Source organism: Notolabrus celidotus, chromosome 1 (assembly GCF_009762535.1).
Source record: "Notolabrus celidotus isolate fNotCel1 chromosome 1, fNotCel1.pri, whole genome shotgun sequence".
Lineage (NCBI taxonomy): Eukaryota > Metazoa > Chordata > Actinopteri > Labriformes > Labridae > Notolabrus > Notolabrus celidotus.
The window spans coordinates 20,689,162-20,701,670 of record NC_048272.1 but is presented as its reverse complement, the minus strand read 5'-3'; the positions used below and the strand labels follow the sequence as shown (position 1 = coordinate 20,701,670).

At 40.3% G+C, this 12,509-nt stretch overlaps 1 protein-coding gene across 2 annotated transcripts in view; it reads right to left on the bottom strand.

Moving 5' to 3' along the window:
* igsf21a (immunoglobin superfamily, member 21a) overlaps nucleotides 1-12,509 on the bottom strand; it is a 381,326-nt gene that overhangs the window by 8,171 nt on the left and 360,646 nt on the right. For both annotated transcript variants that reach the window (XM_034694383.1, XM_034694318.1), the window contains exon 9: nucleotides 5,921-5,959. In XM_034694383.1, coding sequence (XP_034550274.1) covers nucleotides 5,921-5,959 — 39 coding nt within the window. The remainder of the gene's footprint in view (nucleotides 1-5,920; nucleotides 5,960-12,509) is intronic.

Sequence of the window (12,509 nt, the reverse complement as noted above, 5' to 3'; positions counted from 1 at the left end):
ATCACATTCTTTTAGCACACGGCTGCTGTTCCTCCAGAGAAGGTTTAAGTCGAGTTAGCTGCCTTTATAGACCTACTTTAGATTTCTGACTGTGGCTGCCACACATCTGTTTGTGCTCCTAACACTCTGCTTCCTGTCTCTGATCTGACCTCTGCTCTAAAAGAGGATTTTAATTTTAATTTTGCATGGCACTATGGGAAATGAGAGCTTGGCCGTCGTGTGTCTGCCAGAAAAAGACATTTGAAAATGCAGATTACTTGATTATGGATGCTGGCTCTTATGGTATTGTTATTTTCCAGTTAATGATTCCAAAGTCCATCATTTGATACTTTGTTAATTGTTATTCATTTTCCTTCATGATTGCACAAACGTGTTTGAGCCAAGATGATGAGACGCCAAAATATGGTGACAACCCCATACTTTTGCGGTTTCCATCCATCTAAACTTAAAGGCATAGAAACTCACTTTACTTATCTCCTTATTTCTCTTGAAGCTACAAGTCCAGCCTGAAACATTTGCAGAAATGACACAGCTCATTTGGCTGTTCAGTCTATTTCTCACTTCTGTGCTGGCATGCTAAATCACACTTTGAATGGCACCTGCCTGGCTCAGCACACAGCAAAGACACTTGTGACAGTAGATGTTTCAGCCGTTTAAGTCAGAATCAGAGGAGGAAGCAGACGAACAACCAGTGTTAGTTTTGGCAGCTATTTTAGATTAGGTCTTATTCTTAGTCTTCAGACGAAAATGCCTGTTAATTTTAGTAGTCACATTTTAGTCTTTGATTTTTGTCAAAACACTTTATCTCATTAACATTAATGAATTTTCATGAATTTTAGTGAACATCCTGTTTTTTTTTTTGTTTTTTTTGGCATGTTTGAAGCATTTTCATTTTCTTTCTATTTTATGTTTGTAGCATCTTCAGTTTTCAGTTTTTCTACCTGATGTTTGTAGCAGTTTCAGTTGTTGTATCTTACATTTGTAGTATATTCAGTTGTTGTATTTCATGTTTATTGCATTTTCAATTTTGTATATCATGTATATTTTGTATGTTATGTTTGTTTTATGTGGGGATTTAATGGGGATCTGAATAAAGGAATAGAGGAACAAATAATTCATGTAGTCGATCAGATATAGGTATCAGGCTTGATTCTCTTGATTCAAATAAAAATGCCATGAATGCAAAATAGAAGGGCTGCATTGCACTTTTACGACGGTCCCTAAATGTACCTGCAGTGACATGCGCACTCAGGCAGTGGGTTGATCAAAACTTACTAAATGTGTCTGGTGTACCTCCAAACTTTAATATATCAAGCTGTAGATGCAGAGCTTTTTACGGTAATAGCGGTAATAGCGGTAAAAGCGGCTCAAATAGTAAACAGACGTCCCCCGATTGTGTCTTTGTCACTAACACACATGGGATGTAAGAATCATGAATGGAGCTGAGACATATGTATTGAGGCGGGGAGAGCTGCAGCACTCCTGCTACAGGTAGTGACCAAGCTAACACTCCGCCCCTCAAATAATAACTCACTCTGTCAAAGGAATTCATCGCTTTTGTTTTCAAAGATAAGAAGCACAGTGGAACACATGGATTTTGAATGTCCGGCGGTCAGCCACTAACATTTTCATCTCATCATCGTCTCATTAACAAACATAAAACATACTTTCGTCAGACATTTTATTATCAGTGATGCACTTTAGCTCAACATAGTCTTATCTGCGTCATGAGAAAACGGGTTGTTGTCGAACATATATCGTCATAATTTCCGTTAACGAAACTAACACTGCGGACAACTGTGAACTTTTCCCGTCTGCACTCCAGAAAATATCAGGACAGCTTATCCAAGAATTTTGCAAAGTTGCTTGATCATGCACATCCTTCACATTGGGAGGTTTTTGTCAGATGGGAATGTCAATTCTCAGGAGGTAAGATAGATGTAAAAAGAATGCTTCTGCAGTCGTTGTGTAGTGTGTGCAAGGTATCCAAGATTACAGACGAAGCAGAGTGGAACACTTGGATGCCATTTTTTTTGCCTTTATATCTATGTGCTACAAGTAATTTAATATGTTCAAACTATCAGGGAATCATGGCTGTCTAACAGGAGTCTGGTCCTGCTGGAGGTCTCTGCCTGTTAAAGGAAGTTTGTCCTTGCCACTGCAACTTGCTAAATGCTGCAAAGTGCTCTGCTCATGGTGGATTAAGATGAGATCAGACTGAGTCCGGTCTGTAAGATGGGACTGGATCTTATCCTGTCTTGATGTTGGGTCTTTGTTAGTGGTAGAACATAGAGTACGGTCTAGACCTGAGTTTGTTGTGATTTGGCGCAATATGAATAAAAATTGATTTAATTTGTTGAACTACTGGTGAGCAGAAAAGAGGATGAACCACTTGCTCAAGGTGAATCTTCCTGACTTTGACGTACTGTGGTCACACATTGGATCACTCCGACCTCTCATGGAAAATTCCAGCTGAAAGTCAAGGTAAAAACCACACAAAAGGAAACCTGATGGCGGATGCTTAATATTGTGTACACAAGACCATAAGTGGCGAAGTGAGACGGCTGTTGTAGGAATGGGTTTAACCATACAATGTGTCTCAGCATGTTGAATGGGGACAGGATTTCTGACAAAGATGAATGAATAGAACCCCTCATGGGAAGCCTGATTTTCTCTCTCTGACAGACAGGAGTGGTCCCTTCAGCTCGCACCAGGCGAGGACTTGTGTATTCGGTCATTAAGCCATCAGGCACGTGTGTGTTGACCTCTTGGGGCCGTGTTGTACACCGATTTGAATTGCATGCAAGGCATGTCTGCGCGTCCATGCTGACCTGATTCTGTCCTTGCTGTGACACACACCTGCTCCTGCGCTTACCGGAGCATTTGAATATTCAGATTTGCATCCCTGAGATACGACTAGCAGCTACGGAAAAAGGTAGGGAGGAAAAGAGGGAGAGATAGGGAGAGGAAAACAAAGTGCAAATGGAGGCGAGGGACAGGTAAATTGAGTGCAGGAGAGGACGAGAGACAAATAATGAGATGTTTTTAAAGCAGGAAAGAGGCAGAGAGAGGGGGAGAGTGAAGCCTGTGTCTGGATACACGACTGTTCAAATCTCATGTGAATGGGGCAGTTCAGCTTAAAGACAGCTCTGCCCGCCATCTGCTGTGGAAGCCGTTCACACTGTACACTGGAACATAAGTGTCACACATGCACGGGGGATTATACACAATACAATCCAACTATTCAAATGCATTTCACGGCTCATTGTGCAACAACTACTATAACTGTGTTTTATTGGTTCATGTTTGAAAAAGCAGTTTACATTTAGTGCACATTGCTTTGTACTTGTTACTGCTTACCTACACATGGTGCTATATTCTACAGTAGCTAGTACTGTTTACTGAGCTCAAAGTTAAGTAGGGAGCTTGGAACATTTTACTGTCTCTGTGTGCTGTGAGAGAGTCTCCTCTGTCTATTTAAACTCAGACTGAAACGTCCTCTGGGTCACATTTTGTTTTAAGTCTCAGACAACTTCGTACATAAGAGGCACATTTCATTACACTGCAAAATCTCAAAGTGTTTTCATCTTATATCAAGTAAAAAAAAAAGTCTCATTAGAGTTACTTTCAACTCAACTCAACTTTATGTATGTTGCACCTTTCATACATACAAGCATGCAGACCTTAGTGCTTCACAAAGGAACAGAGAGACAGAAAAAAAAAGAAATGGTAAAATAATAGTGCATAATTATAAAATAAATACTTAAGGATAAAATAAAACCAATGCAATAAATACATAAATAAAATAAAATACATAGCATAAATAAAATACAATTTGACATAGAGTACAGTCTACCTGCTCTGTTTGTAAAAGCGTCTTGAGATAACGTTTGTTGTGATTTGGTGCTATACAAATAAAGATTGATTGATTGATTGGTTGTTGATTGATAATGAATTCAATTAAATGAATTGAATAAATAAAATACAATAAATACAATAAATAAAATAAATGAATAAAATCAATACAAAAAATTATAAAATAAATAAAGGTAGAAAGATTAAAAATCAGTGAAAGTTAAAATCATCTAATAAATACAAGAAAAAAATAGATAACCAAATAAATGGTATAAATAAATATTTTAAAAGAATGATTATAATACTACAAATTTTATCACTTACAGCCACATCCACCTGACAAGTCCAGTTACTCATTATAATTAATTCAGGAATTTCTCTTGACTTTTAATGTCTTAAAACAAAACATTTGTCCTAACTTGTCAGGTGATTGTGCCTTATATTGAGTTTAAATACATTAAAAAAATATTCTAAAATATTATGACCATTGTTTTAGCATTAATTTTAAACATTTGATTTTATTAAATATGATTTTTTTATTTTCTATCTTATTTTTATTTTATTTTTCTGATATTTCTCTGATTTAACTTTATTTTATGATCATAAGGATTTTACTTTTAAGTATTTCATATTATTTACCTCTATATTGTTTTAGCCTTTGTATAATTTGACCTATCTTTGATATTTTCTGTGTCTGTTCTTTTATGAAGCACATGAGTAAGTTAAGAAATAAAATAAAAACACTTGCTTACTTTTGAGTTTTCGCAGTTGAATTTCTAGAGAAAATACTAATTTCACTTCATATGAACACTTACCTGAGAAGTCCAGATTTTAATCTTATTTCAAGATATAACAACCCAACACTCAGGGCTGAATTGAGTGCAGCAAGCAACAGTTTGTTACTAAGTTTCTGTAAATAGATATTAAATCTTGTTTCAAGAGACTTGTAATTTGGCTTGTAGTTTCTTGAGATAAGATGTACATCTGGACATGTCGGGTCAATGTAGATTATGTGAAGTGTAATGGAGGTATTTTGACCATATTTCAGTTGAATACACTCGGTAAGATTTTAGTTTTTGCAGTGTAAGCCTTCAAACTGTGGCTGTTTGGCCAGAATTGAATTTGCAGCATAATCTGCACTAACCATGAGGCCTCAGAGTCTTTAGTGTCTACGATTCTGCATCAGACTGGTGTTCTAGGCTGGAAATGAAAAGTAGGAGATAAAGACATGATTGAAGAGCGAGAGAGGGAGAAATAAAGTCGTAAAAAATGAGAAAGGGCAACCAGAAAAGCCTGAAACTGGAAGAGAGATTGGCACAGAAAAGTAGACATAAAGTGAGTATGAAAAGTCAGAGAGGAGGCGAGGAGAGACAGACAGAAAGATTGAAGCAGAAAGAAAGGGGGAGTGGCAGAGAAAAAGCAGAGAGATGGAGAGGTTGTTGTCACAGCCCTGCGGCTTCTCCTGACAATCCCTCATCTTTACATATGATAATCTCGAAGCCGCAAATGAGCCACTGCTCCACATACGAAACACCAATAATCTCGCACTCAACCAAAAGTGACAGGCTCGGTTAGTCATTGGAAGAGGCTTGCTGCTGCTGCTGAACATCCGCAAAGATTAATCCTGACTGAATCACTCTCACGCACTCTATCAGGGAAAATGCATTCAGGGCAGAATGAGAAACATCCACCTGTCAATACTTGAATGTGAAAACCACAGTCTGCCAAAGAATTTGCTCCTCTGATCAGAGCCAGATTCCTGCACACATCCTCTGTCTGAGCAGACGGCGCCGTGTCACTTTCTGTTCCTCGTATCACACACACACACACACACACACACACACACACACACACACACAAACACACACACACACACACACACACACACACACACAAACACACAAACACACACACACACACACACACACACACACACACACACACACACACACACACGGCGTCTCTGGAAACATGATGATCAAGCGATACAGCAGGAACCATGAGATGTATTATAATGAAAACACACTCAGAGTTAGTCAGTCAGTGCTGCAGCTCAGATACTTACTGTTCGGATTCTGTGTGTTTTTCATCATGCTTGGATTCTCTGCAGGAAACAAAGAAGACAAAAAGATCAACTGTGAGATGATCAAAAAGTGTAGCTGTTACTGAGACACTGGGTGAAGAAAGGCGGGGATTAATAACAGAGAGAAAAAGACAAATAGTCGTGTCTGACAGAGGTTGTGGCTTTTCTAATGAAGCTGAACTGAGGCTCCTGCAGCACACGTTAAATGGCACATCCCCGGTGAGAGACAGCGAGCCTGTTAATGGAACTGGGAACTCAGAGCGCTGCACCAGAGCAACCAGCACACTTTTATCAGCAGAGGGAACAAGAAGTGACAGACAGTTTGGGAAAGCAGCAGAGCTGGGGAAGTTAAAAAGTATAAATGCTTCATAGCATGCTTCATTTAAGTTTGAAAGTATCTGGATTTGACTGGAGCTCTTATTTTGACTTTCACCACTGACTTTCTGTCACAAGTATTTTTGCGGTCTGCTTCTTACGTTCTCAAATCCGCCTTTTTTCTTCCCCTTTTAATGAATCTGACTGAAGGTATCCATCACTGCTATTGTATATCTTTGCTAGCAGCATTCACAACTGTAAACAAAGGACTTCCTGGTGTACATCATGCATCACACGTATGAGCAAGAAAAACAAGAGAGCAAAAATCTACCATTAAAAAGTTCTAGCTCAGTTTGTAGCCACATGATTACTTTTTTTCCACATTTATTTTAGCACTATTGTCCCAGTAACTACAAGACCAATACTGTGAAAGCCTCCCTCTCCCTCTGGTATCTGGCACCAGGATGTTAGCAGCAGATCCTTTAAGTCCTCAAAGTCATGAGGTTGCGTCTCCATGGATGGGACTTGGTTGTCCAACACATCCCAAAGATGCTCACTTGGATTGAGATCTAAGGGATTTTTGGAGACCAAGTCAACACCTTGAACTCTTCGTCTTGCACCTTCAGGTCCCCAAATGCTCCGTGGTTCAGTTCTGATGCTGGTGCATAGCCGGTGGTAAGCAGGGCTCAGCATGGGCACCCTGACTGGTTTGCAACCTCATATGCCTCAAACTGAATCAGAACCAGAACTCAGTCAAAATAGTTTGTGTTTCATGACATCATCACTCCTTGCAAATGTATTTTACATGCAGAAATTTGAGGGATGATGTCATGATATCTTAAACCCTCTACTCAGAGCCTGCAAGTGCATTCCAAGATTGAAAGTTTAAGGTGCAGGGTAGGGGTGGCGATGTCAGAGCAGAGGGAGTGACTTGAAATCTTGTAGCTCTAAAACATCCGCCAGATTCAGCGGTATGTTTGTCAGCTGATTGTGAAAATTACGAATGTCGAATGTAAAATAAGTGCAGCTCAAGTTGGCTGCCTGGACCTGCTAGGTTTTTTTGCAGTTTGGGCTCCAGAAGCTCTTCAACCTTTGTATCCCAAGCTCATCAAAGAGCCTTGGTTGCTCATAACCATGCACCATTCCCCTTTTTTGGTAGATACCGACCACTGAAGACCGGGAACACCCCACACAAGCTGCAGTTCTGGAGGGGATCTGACCCAGTCACCGGACATCAAAATTTGGCTTTTCTTGAAGTCACTCACATCTTCATCCTCGCCCTTTTTTCCTACTTCTAGCACACCAATTTTGAGGAGGAATTATTCACTTCCTTCTTTACACATCCTACTGACAGAGGTCATGATGTTTGGGCTGATGTGTGTATATCTATACCTGTTGGCTTGTAGTTCAGTAAGGGATAATGTATGGTTAGCAGGTAGTTATGGAAAATAGAATCACGACAGGGTTCTATTTCCCACAACCAGCTGCTAACCATACATTATCCCGCTTATTCCCTGCTCATAACTTGAAATACAAACACAATGGTAAAACAATGATTAAAGATTATTCTATTGATATGTAATAATTTATGTTTACAGTTTTCAGAAAATAGTCCCAGTGATTCCTCGTCAGTTAGCATTCCATGGATGACGTATTCTTATCTGCCTGTTGAACATGATTGAACATGGATTGAACATGAAATTGTCCTCATTCAGTTCTCCTTCTTCTCTGAGCTCTGCAGTTCACACACCTTTAAAGGTGACATATCACGCTTTTTTCATCAATATATATTGGTCTAAGAGGTCCCCAAAACATGTCTTTAAAATTTATGCTCAAAAAAACACTTAAAATCAGATTTTGGCATGCCTGAAAATCCCTCTTCTTCAGTCCTCATCAGAACACTCTGTTTTCCCTCTGACCACGCCCCCTCCGGAAGTGGATGTGCCTCGGCTCTCCAGCACGTTGATCTAATGTTTACATGTTGGCTGAATATACACGGCTGCTCAGAGATCGCGTTACTTCAACCCTCTGAATCTGATCCAGAATCTGATCCTGACGGAGAGGCGCCTGTAGCAGGACCTTTCTGAACGATTGGTCATAGATTTAGTGTTTCTTGTTGTTTTATTTATCAGTATGTAGACGTGTGTCTTGGTACACAGCTACGAACATGTAGCTATGTGGCTATGCTAACTAGCGCTAGCACTTATCCATGATAAATAAAAATCATCCACTAGATCTTCAAATCTGCAGACGTGGGGAGTAAGACCGACCTCTGCCAGAAAGGCAGCAGGACCTTTTATGAAGGATTGGTCACAGATTTAGTGTTTCTTGTTGTTTTATTTGTCAGTATGTCGACGTGTGTCTTGGTACACAGCTACAGCTACAGCTACAGCTATGAACATGTAGCTATGTGGCTATGCTAATTAGCGCTAGCACTTATCCATGACAAATAAAAATCATCCACTAGATCTTCAAACCTGCAGACGTGGGGAGTAAAACCGACCTCTGCCAGAAAGGCAGCGGGACCTTTTCTGAAGGATTGGTCACAGATTCTGTGTTTCTTGTTGTTTTATTTGTCAGTATGTAGATGTGTATCTTGCTACACAGCTACAGCTACGACATGTAGCTATGTAGCTATGCTAACTAGCGCTAGCACTAATCCATGATAAATAAAAATCATCCACTAGATCTTCAAATCTGCAGACGTGGGGAGTAAAACCGACCTTTGTGTTTATTAAGACAGCCTACAACTAGCATGCCTCCCTCCTAAGCTCCTTGTTAGCACACATTTGTGCAGGTAATGAAAAACGAGGGAGGGATTCAGTATTATTTTATACAGTCTATGGACTGAACAAGCTCCGAGCTCTGACTCCGTGACAGACCGGATATTGTTGTTACGTAACAAAAACACGGAAGTCTGAAACGGCTTGTTTCACACACATTTACAGAAAGGTGTAGAAATCAAAACAGGGGCAGAATGGATTTTTTTCATTCTCGGGGGGTTTGTAGACATGCCAGGGACACATATTTCAGGTAAAGAACCATTAAAAAGTCCATTTTGCATGATATGTCACCTTTAAAAATAAACTAATGTCTCAACTTTGAACCCTGCTGCTATTATCACCACCATCGTGGGCCGGAACTCTTCACCGCGGATTGATTTGACATGACGTTTGATCAGTTCGCCTCTGGCGTTGCTCACGTTAGTTAAAGTTGTCATGGGGTTTTGACCAAACAGAATCAAGCATCTTACACAGCCAGAAGATCAGTAAGAAAGCAGGGTCATAAATATAAATAATACTTTACTCTTTCTGTAACACTGGAGTCAGATTCCTTGTATGTTTACAGACCTTGCTCATAAAGCTGTTTCTGATTATTAAAAGCAGGGCGTTCACTTCCTGACTGGTCGGCACAGTAGAGTAAAGTTGCTGTTCATTATTTCATGCACATTTGTCTTTTATTCTAGTTCATGTAAGAATGATTACAGTGTTTTAACCTCATATGTATAATCAGAGGAAAAGCTGGTAGAGATATCCATCAAGAGACTATTTCCACATTCGTGTGTACAGTCAGAGTCTCTACTTTTCCACCTTCACTTCAGAAAATAAGTAAAAAATGTAACCAGTCTTGCTTTTCTTTTTTCCGCTCAACTACCTGTTCTACTTTGGTAAAGAATGTGTGTATTTTCTGCCACCTCTGAAATGAAGAGAAATCGTCTCCTCCTTTAATAAGCACCGCCGATGTCTACCCTGCACAATACGCTCTGACGATGTGTTTTCAAAGTTCTCGGAGGGATAAAGTAATTGCAAAGGAAGAAGCAGAAGGGCTTGAAGAGTATTAGCAACAGTGCTGAATTCCACTTTGCCGGCTATTTATTGACTTCACATATGAGCAGGTGGAAGCTACATGTACAGCGCGGCAGTGTGAGGCTTTTTCTGGTCTCCACATTAACATAGCAGCTCCTCTGAGAGGCGCAGGGAAATTAAGTGTGTGCTCTCTGCGTATGCACACTTGTGTTTGCCTGCCCCTGCACATTTGCATAAGCACACATATCTATGTGTTTCTGCATGTGTGTGCAGTTTTGGTGTTTGCCTGTGTGTGTGTGTGTGTGTGTGGCTGCCCATTTCCTCGGTGCTGACTCACTTCACTGTAATCTCTGAGGGTATTATCACTGAGGGTGGCTAAAGACGTACATCATCAAGACATGAGCGCTTCTCCTCGGCTGTGGAGAGTCTCTATACCACGCCGTCATTATACTTTATTATTCCTGATGATGTATATTGAACAGGTTGCCAAGCGAGCAGAGCGCCCAAATACGCTCTCTCGCTTTCTCTCTCTTCACCCCCGGGCAGGGAGAGAAGTGTCTCATCTCAAGGCCACGAGGGATGGTAGCCAAGGTCACTTAATCACCATTTACTTCCCCTAAGCGTGAGTGGAAGCAATCTACAAGGCACAGACAGACAGATGGGCTATAGTAGGCACGTAGCCGATGACACCTGAGGGTGCATCGGGGTGTTAAATAGACATTAGTGCTCTTCCTAGCAAAACGCCTCCCAAGGTAACGCCTCCCTAAAGTGGCACTTTCCCCTTAAAGTGGGTTTCCTATTAAGCCCGCCCAGTAATTTGTACATTTGTGACACACTTTAAACCCCTTTTCATGGAGTGTTTAAGGTAGAGGATTTAAAATAAAATGATGGATACAATATTCTTTGTTTCAGACTCGATGAAGTGGGAAAACTGTGTCGACCTGGTTCACGTTAATAGGGCGCTTCAGGGCTGAAGTGCATATGTGCGTGTGAAACACATTTTTAAAAATACTTCTCCTGTTCGCTCAAATGACGTGACTTCTATATCGTGCTTACATCGTCCCACTGCTGTTTCTATCTAAATATATACAGTATATACATAGATAGCATAGTCATGTCTTCAGGGCCTTGAACACAGGTCTCTGTTATGTAATTGGTCTGTAATGGTTCTTCCACACATGACAGAGCCATTACAGAGCTCGTAAGGCTTGCACGGTATTTTACATCTGATAGGATGGACAATGGTGGAACAAAAAGTCATCAAGGAGGAGATGCTCTTATTCTTCTTACAGTTTAAATCAATGACAGTAACTTATTGTGGAAATGGAGTTAATCAAGCTCTAATGAATGACCATTATGAGTCTGCTTTCCACATGGGAGCTCTCCTGTTAGAACTGATTAGTAAGAATAAAGAAGTCCGTTGTCCAATTTGTACAAACAACATACGATTTAAAGATCACAGAGCATGTGTGGGGACCTTTCTGTTCAAAGACAGGGAGGCTCAAATCCGTGAATAAGATACACTATCAACACCTTCTGTTTTATCTATCGGTGAGCGAAGTCCTAAAGCTGCAGAGGTCATTATTGTGTTTCATTACCCAGCCTTCTTACTGATCTTCCAGTTGTGTAAGATGCTCAAAACCGCTTGACAGCGGTTATTAACTTTCACTAACGTGAGCAATGCCAGAGGCAAACTGATCACACGCCATGTCAAATCAATCCACAGAAAAGAGTTCCAGCACATTTAGCTTCTGCTTGTTGACACCACAGACCGTAAGGTGAAGTAAAACCGTGAGCTTCCATTAGCATCAAAACAATGTGGCTAAAACATTAGTTTATGTTAGCATGCTACATTGGCTCTTTAAGATACGAGGGTGCCTGATTTTTAAGGGCTTTGTAGGTTAAAAGAAGGATTTTAAATTCTATTCTACATTTTATTGGGAGCCAGTGTAGAGAAGCTAACACTGGAGAAATGTGCTCTCTCTTCCTAGTTCTAGTCAATACTCGAGCTTTAGAGACTTATTGGGGCAGCCTGATAAGAGGGAGTTACAGTAATCTAACCTGGAGGCAACAAATGCATGGACTAGTTTTTCTGCGTCGCTCTGAGATAGGATGTGTCTAATTTTAGAAATATTGCGCAAGTGAAAATAGGCTGACCTTGAGATTTGCTGAATTTGGGAGTTGAAGGATAAATCTTGATCATATAGGACTCCTAGATTCCTAGCAGAGGTGCTGGATGCCAGACTAATGCTGTCTAAGGTACTTATATAATTAGAAAAAGTCTCTCTGAGGTGTTTGGGGCCAATAACAATCACTTCAGTTTTTTCTGAGTTTAGCAGTAAGAAATTACTGTTGCTCCTAAGAAAGTCCCAGAGCTGAACTGACACCACTTTCTCCAGGATTTTAGAGATAAAGGGGAGGTTAGATATCGATCTATAGTTAGATAAGGT